Below are 14,574 nucleotides of genomic sequence, written 5' to 3'. Positions count from 1 at the left end.
AAGATTAGAAAATGTTCAAAAGTCAAAAAAAAAAAAAAACCCAACAAAACCCTGGATCTAAGGGAGAAGGTATCACACCTAGAAACCTGTGGGATGTCTAAGCTGTCCTTAGATAGACAGTCCCTCCCCCTGCCTGCCTGTTCTCTGTATGTGTGAATCTGTTTTGTTATGTTTGTTCATTTGTTTTCTTTCACATACCACATACAGGTGAAACCACAGCGTATTTGTCTTCGTCTGACTTACTTCATTTAGCATAATACCCTCTGGGTAGATGGACAAATCTTAATGGCATATAATAAGCAAACCCAAAGAAAGCAGAAGGAAATACTAAAAATAAAAGAAAATAAATAATAAATAGAAATGAATAACACAAGAAACTGCTTCCCTGAATAAATTGACAGAATCAAACCCCCCAAAAGTTACAAATAAAACAGCATTAGGGTTGGAAAGAGATATCACTGTAGTTACAGTAAGGAAATAAATAATAAGATAATATTATGAACAACTTTACACCAATAAGTGGGCCATTCTGTAGAAAAATACGATTTATCATAACTGGCAAAAAGTGTAGAAACATAATAGACTATATTTTGTTTTATCAGTCATAAAATATAGCAGTAGTTAATAATCTACCCCAAATATTTTTTAAAAAGGACAGTGTCCAGAGCATTTATAAATGAAATTAAAAATCTTTAAACTATTACCTGTTTTATGTAAACTGTTCTAGAAAAGAGTGTTTTGGGATTTCCTTGGCAGTCAGTGGTTAAGACTCCGCCTTCCTGCAGGGGCTGCAGGTTCAATCCTTGGTCCAGGAGTCAAGATACCATATGCCTTGTGGTCGAAAAACCAAAACATAAAACAGAAGCAATATTGTAACAAATTTAATAAAGACTGTAAAATGATCCGTGTCAAAAAAGAAATCTTAAAAGAGGAGTATTTTATGAGGCTAGTATAATTTTGATATCTTAAGACACAGAACCATTTCAGAGAGGAAAATTATAAACACATTTCAATTATTAACATTGTTAAAGAGATGAAAGTCCTCAATAAGATATTAACAGGCCAAATGTAACAATGTATAGTGGAGGAGTGGGGGGGAAGATCACCTCTTAACCAAAGAGGATTTCTTCCTCTTTATCTCAGTAATGTAAAGGTAGTTTAACATAAGTAGCCTATTAATTTGGTAGGAGAAAACCTAGAAGAACAACACTGATAAAATCCGTACAGAACAATGCTCTGCACGTTTGGCATAAAAATGAGTTTTCTTAAGCTGATAAGGATGAATAATGTAAACATACAGCTGACATCTACAAGACAGTTCAGTGTTGAAAGGATTTCCATTAAACTCAGTAATAAGTTTGAGGTTTCAGCTTTAGTCATTTTCATTTTCTATTGCAGAGATGGTAGTCTAGTAATATAAAGATAAAGAAACAGAAACTATAAGGATTGAAAAGGAAGAAACAGAGCTTGACCTTATTCACTGATAATACAATTGTCTATGTAACAAAAATCCCAATATCTGCAGATAAAATATTAGAACTAATAAAATTGTTCAGCAAGGTCTTTGGATATAAGATGACTATATAAAAATCAGTAGCATTTTTGTATAACTAGCAATAAACAATTTGAAAATATAACTTTATACAGATACTACTTAAAGTAACAGCAGTGATAAAATACCTAAGAATAAATCTCATAAATATTGGTTTCATTCCAGAGTACCTTTTTTCATTGCTTAATGGTTATCAGTCTGTTTTAAGTGGGAACATATTATCATAATTTATTAAATAATGTCTAAGAGCCGTTAAAACATTAACCACAGTTTATAAAATTGAATATGTACAAATCATATACATATATATAAAAAGTTGCCATTTTTTCCTTAATACTTCAGTACTTACTGTGTTCTAGGGGCTGTGCTTAGGTTTTATATAGGTAATAAATTCCTGACGTTGAAGAACAATGCAGTAAAGAATGAGGATGTTATACATGTAAGGAAAGCACAGTTAGTTGTTTCAGTTATGATAAATAAATCATTGTGTAGCTAGGGCATAAAAGAACAATCAGTTTGTTGAGAAGATGGGGGAAAAGGTTGTGATGACTACATAGACAAGATAAGCTGATGAGCCATTTCAGAAAGAAGCATAGATGTTTATTGCACGGTTTAATCTGTTATGATCAGCCTAAAAATGGATGGGTGTATGCAGGGTGTAAATCACTAATCTAGATTCAAGCTCCGTGGGTCTGCTGTATTAGAATTTTGAAGAAGTTCATACCCAATAGCATCCTTAGTGAACAGTTATTGTTAAATGAAGGTGTATGTGTCCCTCTTTACTTTTAAAGCTTTTTAAGATTATATAGCATTGTCTATCCTTGAAAGATAGAATTGAATGAAATAATTTGTTTAAAATTATTAAAATTTCTGTAAAGTATTCTATAAATTATTAAAATTTCACAGTTTAAAATTTCTATATTGAAAAAACCGAGCTAATGATTTAGGTAGTATAATTTTTTTTTGGTAGTATAATTTTAATTCTAGTAATATTTTCCTCAACTTTTTCTAATTGTCAATGAAGAGTTGAAAAAGTAAACGTAACTATCTTTTTTGTCTTCCCTGATAACCTATTTGTCAAGCAGGATATAGATTGCCTTAAAATTTGGTTCATAGTTTTCTTGTGGTATTAAATTCTAGTAGCTTTGGGTTTCTAGGAGCTAAGGATTTGTAACCCTCTCCCACTCTCAATATGTGTAGAAATTAAATGGTAAGACGTGACCATATTTTTTAAGTTGTAGTAAAAATAACATAAAATTTACCATTTTAATAAATTTTAAGTGTATAGTTCAGTTCAGTTCAGTTGCTCAGTCGTGTCTGACTCTTGGCGACCCCATGAACTGCAGCATGGCAGACCTCCCTGTCCATCACCAGCTCCTGGAGTCCACCCAAACCCATGTCCATTGTGTCGGTGATACCATCCACCCATCTCATCCTCTGTCGTCCCCTTCTTCTCCTGCCCCCAATCCCTCCCAGCATCAGGGTCTTTTCAGATGAGTCAGCTCTTTGCATCACGTGGCCAAAGTATTGGAGTTTCAGCTTCAACATCAGTCCTTCCAGTGAACACCCAGGATCGATCTCCTTTAGGATGGACTGGTTGGATCTCCTTGCAGTCCAAGGGACTCTCAAGAGTCTTCTCTAACACCACAGTTCAAAAGCATCAATTCTTCGGCACTTAGCTTTCTTTATAGTTGAACTCTCACATCCATACACGACCACTGGAAAAACCATAGCCTTGACTAGATGGACCTTTGTTGACAAAGTAATGTCTCTGCTTTTTAATATGCTGTCTAGGTTGGTCATAACTTTCCTTCCAAGGGGTGAGTATTTTTTAATTTCATTCAGGGACATTCAATACATTCACACTGCCGTGCTGCAACCACCACTACTATTAATCTCTGGACTTTTTCATCCAGACTGAAACTATGAACCCTTTAAACAGTAATTTTCCATTTCCCTCCACCATAATCCCTGTCAACCTCCATTCTATATTGTTTTTGCAAATTTTTTTATTCTAGGTACTTCAAATAATTGGAATCATACAATATTTTTTTCCTGTAAATCTAGCTTATTTCACTTATCTTTAAGTGGTCATCATATTTTAAAAATAATGTCATGTTTGGATATTGGTGGATGAGGTAATTTAGATAAAGCCTCTCTCTGTGAACCAAAATAATTGGATGAATGTTCAAAAGAAAAAAGTCTATTTGGAGAGCTTACATGACAGTGAAGAATTATGGGTCCATGACTTAAAAGAAGAAGGAATCAGAGAAGTGACCTAGCTTGGAATTTGTTTTTACCCAGAAGCACATATTAGTTTTGAAAGAGGAGCCTGAGTAGCTGAACAGAACTTTTGGCAGACTCTTGGGACTAGTAGAACAAAAATTATAAGTCAGATCTGCTAATGAGGGGACGTTGTCTTGGTAATCACCCAGGTTGTGATTTGGGACCCAGAAGCCCCATACCCTGGGGAAGAAGTTTGTCTCTAAGTAGACTAGCCTTTAGAAGAACTGATACCCAGCCTCTAATCATCTTAATCACTTTTGGATTGAGGTAATTTGAAATTGTTAGTTTCCCTAGCTGCTTGCCAGAAACAAATGTAAATCTTCCCTGGGAAAATACAGCATCATTTTAGGCCTCAAAATTTCCATAGAGTTATCCATAGCCAGTGTCTGGCATTCAGTGAAAATAAACAGCATACGAGGAGACAAGAGGAACGGTAAGAGGAACAGTAACAGTAACCTACTGGGAATCCAGTTAATGGGATTATCAGAAACTGACTTTAAAATAACTATGCTTAATGTATTCAAGGAGATAAAAGACTAAATTGAGAATTTCAGTAGAAAAAGAGCTAAATGGAAATGTTGGAATTGAAAAATAAAATAGCTGGTATTAGTAACTCAGTGGTGAGTTTATAACAAATTAGAAGCTACTGAAAAAAATTAGTAAACTGGAATATAGATCAGAAGGAAATATTCATTCTGAAGCTCTGATGTTTGGAGAGAGAAAATTATGGACATATGAAAAAGTGCTTAAGGGACATAGGAAATACAGTAAAAATGGTGTAAGGTATACCCTTACCTTATTGGCGTCTCAGAAGAGAGGAGGGAATGTGGAGGAGCAGTAATCGAAGACAAAATAGTGAACACAAATGTTCAGAAATGGTGAAAGGATATCACCTTAGAAATGCTGTAAACCATAAATGGATAAGTACAAAGAAAACCACATATAAACATACCATATTAAAATCACTGTATACTAAATTCAAGTTGAAGTTCTTTAGTTTGATCCATGAGAAAAATATACCTTTAAAAAGCAATAATAAACTGTCAGCTGACTTCTCAGTAGAAACAATAAAAGTTAGAAGGCAAAGGATAAAAGAAAATAAATGACCACTTAAATCCCATACTTAATAGTCTTCAATAATGAAGGTGAAATAAAGATATTAAGAATTGAGAATTCTTTCTCAAGAATTCTTGAGAAACCAAAATAGAGAATTCATTATCAGGAGATCTACTTTGAATGAAATTCTAAAGGGTGCTCATCAAGATCAGAAATGGTCCCAACAGAAGCTTGGAGAGGACAGAGGAATAAAAAACAACAAAAAGAAGGGTAAATATTGGGTAAATCTTAAATGACCATCAACTGTATAAGACTACTAATAATGTTGTATGGGATTTAATGGAATTAAAAATACATGATAAAAATAGTGTAGAATTCTTAGGATGGGCATAGGGAAAGGGGAGATAAAGTATTGTAAGTCTGTGGATTGTTGAGGTGAAGACAAAGGTATTGGTTCCTGTGTGTCTTTGATAAGTTTATGACGTCTGTTTCAGTCTCTGGGGCAACCACTGAAACAACAGTGAAAACACTGTGTAACTGGCAAGCTAATAGGACAGTAGTAAAGCACTCTAAAGGAAGGTATGATAGATTTAGGCCCAGATTTATGTAAAACTTGCGGTAAGTATAAATGGGTTAAACACTACCGTTAAAAACAGAGACTGGTAAATTGGATAAATAATATGAAATTGACAATAAGTATAAAGTTGTAGCTGCACACAAAGGACTGAGAACAGCCAAAGCAATATTGAGCAGCTGCGAAGTAGGAGGACACACTAGTGGCTATCCAGACCTCCTGTAAAGTTATGATGATTAAGTCACTGTGATGTCGGCTCAAAGATCGGCATACTGAGCAGTAGAACAAAATAGAGCCATTTAGACACTTGGTTTATGAAAAAGGTAAACCTGCAGCAGGCCAGTAGGTCCTGCCAGATCAGTTGGACAGCCATATTGGAACAAAAAAGAAAGCTGAACCTTGTTTCATATCGTAGGCATACATCAATTCCAGTTGAATTGGAGATGTAAATATGAAAGTTAATACAGTAAAGCTTCTATAAATTAACATGGACTAATATTTTTATCACTTTTATCACACATGAGAAGCATTTGTTAAATGGATTTCAAAAAGCATTGACTGTATAAAGGAAAAGATTGTGTATTTGGACTGAATAAAAGTTAAGAACTTCTGTTCATCGAAAAACACCATTAAGAGAGTGAAAAGGCAAGTCACAGAATGGGAGTAGATATTTGTAACATACAACCAACGGTGGGATCATCCAGAATATATAAAGGACTCTTAATAGATCAATTAAAAAAAAGATGAGCAACTCAGTTAAAAAATGAGCAAGGGATTTAATTTAAGCACGTATTCATAGAAGATCTCCAGATAGCCTTTAAAATACAAAAAAGTGCTGCATCTCAATAGTAATCAGGGAAATGCTACCTAGAACCTCAATGATGTAGTATTTATACCCAGCAGAATCGCAGAACTTGAGCCTGACGATACCAATTATAGTGATGCACTGTATGTGTGGTTGTGCAAGCCATTGTATACTGCTGTGGAAGTGAACATTGATGGAAAGCTACGTGGAGTTTTCTGCTGAAATTGAGCATATGTATGGCTTGTGACAATTCCACTTCTAGGTATATGCCCCACAGAAATGTGTGCAGTAAACCACAATTACATACAATGAATAGATGCATCTCATAAATAATTTTGAGACAAGGAGAGCAAATTACAGTATATATTGTGTAACTCCTTATACATAAAACCTCAAAACCTACAAAACTATTTGTTGATGTTAGAAGTGTGGCTGATGCCTTTGGGAGGGGGTTTCTGATGTTAATGTCCTATTTTTTGATCAGGGTTTGGCTACCTAGGAGCAATCACTAAGATACATGATTATGGTTTATATGCTTTCTGAATTTATAAAATTTCAGTAAACATTTTCAAATATTTAATGAGGGATATAGATTTTCTTTTGTTTTGCTGATTTAGTCTTTTAAGGCCAGAGACTTGTAACTATCAGACAGCCTAACATCTATCAGGCTGTTAACTTCTGCAGACTGATTTTACTCCAAATACTGGTTTTAACCTTTTTTTTCTTTTCTTTTTTTTTTTTTTGCCGAGGTTGGTCAGGAGCAGGTTTCAGTGAGCATGTCCAGTCAGGATGTTGACTTTGCTGATTTTGCCAATTATTAGCTTAACTTTATAAAGAATTACTGTCTTTTAGGTTGTGATAAATTGTGCCATTCCTAAAGGATTGAAGTACAATCAAGCTACACAGACCTTCCACCAATGGCGGGATGCTAGACAGGTGTATGGTCTCAACTTTGGCAGCAAAGAAGATGCCAATGTCTTCGCAAGTGCCATGATGCATGCCTTAGAAGTGTTGAATTCACAGGAAACAGGTAGGGTGTCCACGGGTTACCTGTTTCCTTGAACTGAAGTGCTGTGTATATATTAAACCAAGTCTTTTCTGACCAACTTTTAAATCATATATATATGTATTAATATTTGAAGTGATTCTTGAATTTGTTTTGTTTTCTACAAAAATGTGAACTTCTGTTTGTTGATGATGAACATTTACTCAAGAAGGATAATCTTATGAGACTGGTTAGTAGTTAGTAATTTTTTAGTGTTCTTATTTGAAATTATTTGTTTATTCTGATCTAGAACCTAAACTTTCATTGCAAGAACATGAGACTTAGAGATAAGCTGTGGACTGAATATGCATATTTGTCATCATCTTATTTTTTATGATGAAACACATGTTTTCTGAAACATGTTTTTTAAGCCACTACTGAGTCCATGAATTTCAAGGTCTAGGACTAGGTCTGCTTCCTAGTAGGTAAAAATTCCATTCTAAAACTTGTTTAAAGATTTTCAGAGTGCCCTCCGGTGGTGTAAGCTTTGAATTGCATGTCGTCTGACACTGCATGGTGGTCAGAGAGGTGTGTAGAAATAATTCACTTAAAAACACACAGGATTTGAAAGTGTATACGTGTCACAGATGAGCTGTTTTTATTTTGACTTAAAAAATAGGAAAAATATGCCCATTTGTGATTATTTCTTTGGGGAGATAGGTTTAATATTCAGAAAATTAAGGTTATAATAAAGCAAACACGTATGATTACTCTTGCTTGCCTTTCTGTGTTTAGTAGCAACCTTATTGATATAAGCATGCCATAAATAAAGTTTATTTATATATTTTATCAGGAAGGACTTACATTAAAATTCAATATTTTGTTGAAAGTACAGAATTTCAAAACCTGTTATAGATAATTTAAGTTTTATTTATACCTTGCCTTATTCTAAAAATGTTTGAAGCATCTAGCCTATGTGTTAGTCTATTTCAGATGTGAATTTCAGGGCAAGAAGACACTTTGGAATCTTACTAAAACTACTTTATTATACCTATAGGTGGTTTTTCTTTTGAGGAAATTAATGTCTCTATAAATAATTTGTACATAACTCTCATCTATTTTGAGAAAATAAACCACTAGAACTTCTTCTAGTGTGTCACTCAATCTAGAAAATAGCACAGAAGTCTGCCTGTGTGTACAGACTTGTATGTACGTTGTCTAAGTCACTGTACTTTGCTTTCAGGCATCAGTATTTTATCAGCATTCTCTTGTAGGTATAGAATTGCTTTTCTGTTACTTAGTTTTACCATAAGGAAGCAACTCTAATTGTTGTTCTTAATATTTTATTGAATAGATCAACTACATAATAAATAATTGAAGAGCCAAACTTTGGAGAGCATAGGTGACAATAACGTTTAGCTTCTCCATGTTTGGAACAGTCTAGCATTATTTTTATTTCTGAACTTTCAAAAGCTTGTCCACTGATCCTTAGAATTGAATGTTACTAATTTAAAGTGGTTAACATTATTGTTCATCTTATCAGTTTTTTTAACCAATTAGAAAAGGTTTTTATCAGTGTATAGTCATATAGTTTGTTTTCAAAATGCAGATGCTAATTAATGATTTTTTCTTTTGATCTTGATCTTTTGAAATTAAAGAGTCTTAATGTGGAGAGACTCAGTTACATTGTCTATTGTAATTTCCACATTATAGAAAAGTTTAGTAAATGGGAAGATCGCCCATCATCTCATTAGCTATGCAAGCATTTTGTTAAGGCAGAAAAATTGAATAGATTCCTCTAGATAAGTTTGAAGCTTATTCTCTTTCTTCTCTGTCACAGTCTCAACTTAGAATATCATGGGCTGAGGCAGGAGAGAGAGTGGTGGAAGAAGTTGGTCCATCCTAGCCATCTCCTTGCATCATGGCCCCAGTCACTGGCATAGAAGCTTTTGGTTCTGTGGCTTTTTCATCAGAGAAGGCAAAGCACATGAAATGTTCTTCATAGTCTGACTTACTTAGAAAATGACTGTTTTCATACATTAGTATAGTTAAACACTGTCTCCAGTTTTTGATAGCAATAATTGGCTTGGCACTGGAGGCATAAGGTGCTTCCCTGGTGGCTCAGCTGGTAAAGAATCTGCCTGCAATGTGGGAGACCTGGGTTTGATCCCTGGGTTGGGAAGATCCCCTGGAGAAGGGAAAGGCTACCCACTCCAGTATTCTGGCCTGGAAAATTCCATGGACTGTATGTATAGTCCATGGGGTTGCAGAGAGTCAGACACGACTGAGCGAGTTTCACTGGAGTCATAAGAGGATTTAGATGCTGTGAATCTGAAGTGTCCTCAGGAAAGGATATAAACTTTTCTGTAGATCTCAGTAGAATCGGTAAGAACTCCACCCCCAGTGTTAATTTTGTGAGTCCCTGCTATCCACATAAACAAACATACCCAATAATGTCACCTCTCATCTTGAACACGTCGTCCCTCTTCACAGCTGTTTGCTTTGGATTCATAGCCAGTTGCTTGCTAAAACCATCTATTCTCTGCCTGCCAAAACCAAGTTGGGAACAGGTAACTTGCATGTCCCCTCCCTAAGTAAATAATATACCCTGTAAATCTCTGATCAGAAGCAAAAGAAACAAACTTATTCATAAAGGTAAAGTACCTGTAGCTAGTAGTCTGTTTTTACTTGGTGTCTTTCCACTTTTTAAAACCAGTTTTCCATATTGAATGCTTCTGGATTTTCTGTTTATTAGGTTTAATGTATTATTCATTGAATATTCGCTAGTCCTTTTTAGTGGTATTTAGGCTTTTTGAAATTATGGTCACCTTTGTACAAAAAAAATCTTTTTCAGGTGCTTAGTGCATAAACAGACCAAGCCCCCCATCCCCACCCCCCCACCCCCAAACAAAAAAAAGAAACCTGCAGAGATTCTCTGATTCATGTGGGAGTTGGGAGCCTCTGACCATGGGGACACCCATGTGGTTCCCCCGAGCAGGATTTGGAAATTACTAAACTCATCTTTTCTGCCAAAATAAAAAAAAAAATCACAAAATTCTTCCTTCCTCTTTTCTTTGCCCCTCCACGTCTCTAAATCCTCAAACAAAATGCTCAAATTAAGGGAAAAAAAAAAACGGCCTTTTGTATAGTTAGTCATGATGACCTTTACAAGGTGTTCTGTGTGGATGTTTAATATTTCCATTTCTTTTATGAAAGGGGTGGGTGGCAGGAATGTTTTCCTTTATTTTGTTTTTAACTTAGTGTGCAATTATCTAATATACTGGAAAGTACAGAAGGTGCTAAATACAGTGAGTTATATTTGGAATTTAAGAAACAAGTCACATGTTCTAACAGTTTTGAAAAAGAGTTGAATTTAATGCTTTCTTTTATACCAAAAGCTAGTTTATCTGTTTCCTTTGCCTAATAGAAATGGACTCAATAAAGTACATTCAAAATGTGTTATCCAGCCTGGTATTTTTTATTTCTTTATTATTTATCAAGTATATGTGTAGCAGTTTTGCAGATAATAGGCATGGATTATATAAAATATAAAGTCAGTCTTTTTCGTGATCAGTAGATGTAAACTTCCACAGTCTATTTCCTTTTGAAAAAGGTTTAAGTCATTTGAAAAGAGATAATTCTTAAAATCCATTTGTAAAAAAGGGAAATCATATTGGTTTTAAGTAAGATTATTCTACTCCTTTCGTTCTGCTGAACCAAAATTAAGCATACCTTTCTAAGAGGAAAACCTTAAAATATTTTACCATTGTCTAAGACTGCTTTTGCTGGGTTTTATTTTGTATCTATTGAAAGCAAGAATATAGTCAAAGACAACCTCCTGTTGGGAATTTTCCTTAGAGTTTATAGTTAAATATTTATGAAGACTGAGATTCCATTCATTTTTTAATTGGTAATTTGGTCTGATAAACCTTTCATATGTGCATTTGTATGAGTTTTATCTCAGCATTTTAAAAATCTTTTTGACATATGTTTCAGAATTAACTGAATTTAAAATATCTCAAAAAGTTTCTAGAAATACTTCTTATGTTTATAGTGGCACTTTTATTTTTCAGACATCCAGAATGCCAGTATTAATGGGACCAATATTAAGGTTATGTCACCAAAACCGCCAAACATGTTTTGAGCATGGGTCCTGTGCTGGATACTGGAAATGATGCTAACATGATAAGGCCTATCCTCTGCCTTCTAGGATTTCTTAGCAAAATTAGAGTATGGTTTGTGACATGTGAATGAAGTATGCAGAAGAAAATTCTAGAGTAAAGGGAAGTTTTGTAGAGAAGATGATGTTTGAGCTGTCTTTTGAAGAATAAGTAGATGATAGAAGAACATTCTGGACAGGCTTGGAGGCATGAGAGCCTGGCACAGTTGGGAAACAAACAAGCGATGTGGTGGGCTTGGGCCAGACGGTTTCTATCTGAAAGGGAAGTTGCAAGAGATGAGACTGGGAAGGGCCTTGTGTTCCTGCTGGGCGGTGTGCAGTTCAGGATACTGGTCGGTAATGCGGTCTCTGAAACGTGCTGAATACTTTAGGACAAAAGTGATGGATTGGTAAGCATGTGTTTGTAGGCATGGAGATGAGTTTCAGATGCCATTGTGATAATACCAGTGAGAGTGATGAGTCCTGAAATGACACAATATGAGAAGGGAAAGGAGCAGAGTGGAGAGGAGGTGACAGACTTTTAGTGCCAACCTTGCCTGTGAAGGCATTGTTTTAGGCCTTCTACTTACATCCTCATTTAGTCCTTAAAGCAGTTCTGAGGCAGGAATAATAATCTGTTTTTAGGCACCAGCTTTGTGGCTGGTCCTAATTGGGCACATTTATTACCGATAATCTGTATACCACCACAGAGTTGCTGGTATTAAGCTTGTTTTTGACATAAGGTTCGGAGAAGGCAATAGCACCCTACTCCAGCACTCTTGCCTGGAAAATCCCATGGATATAGGAGCCTGGAAGGCTGCAGTCCATGGGGTCGCTAAGAGTCGGACACGACTGAGCGACTTCCCTTTGACTTTTCACTTTCATGCATTGGAGAAGGAAATGGCAACCCACTCCAGTGTTCTTGCCTGGAGAATCCCAGGGACGGGGGAGCCTGATGGGCTGCCGTCTATGGGGTTGCACAGAGTGGGACACGACTGAAGTGACCTAGCAGCAGCAGCAACAGAAGACATAAGGTTGGGGCTTAACAAAAGGTCTCTGGACTGGCTCAAGAGCCCACAGCAAGACAGTGGCATAAATGGCCATTTGTACCCTGATTTAGTTTTAGCATTCACCTTTTTTCCACTGTGTCCATGAGATGTAATGGATAGGTCAGGAAGAAGAGGATGCTGTTCTAAGACAGTTACCAGATTGTGTCGTTTTGGGCAGTCAGGGAAAATGGATTCTAAAGGTGATCTTGGATATAGTACTTTGCACTTCTAACTTTCCTTAATCAACGGTCTTATCAGAGAAGTAACATTGTGAAACATAGAACTGTAGCTGCTCGTCAGGATTAAATGAGTAAGAGGTTTGGAGGCTGCGTGGGTGGGACAGCCTTTTTCTGGTTGCTTCCTTCTCTAACTTACCTCTTCACACCCTTCCACATTTATAAATTCACAATCTCTATAAAAACATGAGGTTAGTCTACCAGTATTGTCACCCCCAGTTTCTAATTAAGAAGACTGACACAGAGAGGTGGGACTTCGCTGAGGTCATATATACCTAGAAAGGGAGGCTCAACTGGGATTGGATTTTACTGACCTTCAGGAGATTTCTTTGTATTTGTTTCTCTGCATTTCAGCTCAAGATCTTCAAAGCATATTTTAAAAGGCTTTTGAGGGATGTCCGTTTAAGGTGAGAAAATCGGAAAGAGAGAAACTTTCATTTACTTTTTGTTTTATTTTTGGGGGGGGTAAAATTTTATGGTCTTTCATTTTTGATTTAGTGGAAAGAACTTAGGTTTGGAGGTGAAAGACTCCAATTTTGACTTCTCCCCTGGCAGGTTGCTTTCTCTAAAGCTGTTCCCTTCAATGAGGAAACATATAAAGGGATCCTTATAAAAGGATCATGAGAATACCTGTGTTACTGTATCCTAGGGATTAATTGAGGTAAAGGGATTAGTATTTTTAAACTATAGGATGTTATTTTTTAATGCTAATACTAAAAAATACACAGAAAATTCTGTGTGGATTAATTTTCTTAGAGGAATAAAAGTAGTAGACAGACTTTGAAGTTTTCTGCAACCTCTTTGTCTTTACTGCCTGGTAAAGATATACCATGTTATGTTTCCCCATAGAAAATCAATTAATTTATCCATCATCTGATACATACATGACAGGGGAAAATTAGACTCAAATCTTGCCCTCAAGGATTCTTCTACTCTTGCAGGAGAGATAAGACACAATCTTAATCCAAAAGAGAGAGTTGTCTGTGAGATACAGATAAAATCCTTTGAGTATGAGGAGGGGAATTGTTCCATTGGAACAATTGAGGAAAGTGTTAACAATGAGATGGATTTTGAACTGATTTTGAAAGATAGATAAAAGAGGGACATAAGGGGGAAAGGCACATCTGTCCGGCCCAGGAAGTAGTGTAGGAGTACAAAAGTGGAAAAATGAGCTTGTTTGTAGAACAGGAGTTATTTGATTGGCCTGATAGGGAATAAAGTCAGAAAGATAGGTCTGACCAAAAAGGGCCTTTGAGAGCTGTGGGTGATAGAGATTGAGTGTACGTTTTTGAGCAAATGGAATGATGTGAACAAAGCTGTACTTCAGAAGGCCAGCAATGGTTTGAAAAGGGAGCTGCTGGAAACTGAGACAAGCCTTAAGTTGCTGAATAAAGGCAAAAATAGTAGGAATAGAGGAGAAAATTCTAGTAGGAGAGGGATAGGAAATCAATATTGTATGAGTACTTCCTCCCCTTACACAACTTTTCCTTTTACGAAAGAATTCTGGCTGCAGATTTTCACATGAAAGCAGTAGAAATCTCTGGGAGAGTATCATATCTGTTTGCCGATAGTGTGGTACCTACAATAATTTCTACTTATGAAAAAAGTCAGTAGTTGGGGAGAAAGAGGTGAAAAATGAAAATGCTGTTCAGCATGAGTTTGAATTTTTACTGTGAACCAGAGTCCAAGTTTTAGAAAGAATGGTACATGGACACAGATTTGTCTTCAAATAGCTTTTAGAGAGCAAATATGTTAAGCCCACAGTTCAGTAATTTATTAACAGAGTTCGCATCCATGTTATATATGAATGTCCTTTTCTTTGGGAGATAATTCTGTTTGAGTTAGAACAATGGTTTTCAACTTGTTACAAAA

General features: G+C 35.8%; 1 protein-coding gene across 15 annotated transcripts in view; it reads left to right on the top strand.

The window, feature by feature from the left end:
- The window catches only part of ENAH (ENAH actin regulator), a 157,609-nt gene that overhangs the window by 82,770 nt on the left and 60,265 nt on the right, over positions 1-14,574 (top strand). For all 15 annotated transcript variants that reach the window (XM_015475063.3, XM_010813174.3, XM_024976700.2 and 12 more), the window contains one exon: positions 7,126-7,303. In XM_015475063.3, the coding sequence (XP_015330549.1) occupies positions 7,126-7,303 (178 nt within the window). The remainder of the gene's footprint in view (positions 1-7,125; positions 7,304-14,574) is intronic.

Source organism: Bos taurus, chromosome 16, assembly GCF_002263795.3.
Source record: "Bos taurus isolate L1 Dominette 01449 registration number 42190680 breed Hereford chromosome 16, ARS-UCD2.0, whole genome shotgun sequence".
Taxonomy (NCBI): Eukaryota; Metazoa; Chordata; class Mammalia; order Artiodactyla; family Bovidae; genus Bos; species Bos taurus.
Note: the sequence above shows the minus strand (reverse complement) of the source record. Positions and strands in the feature narration are given on the sequence as shown.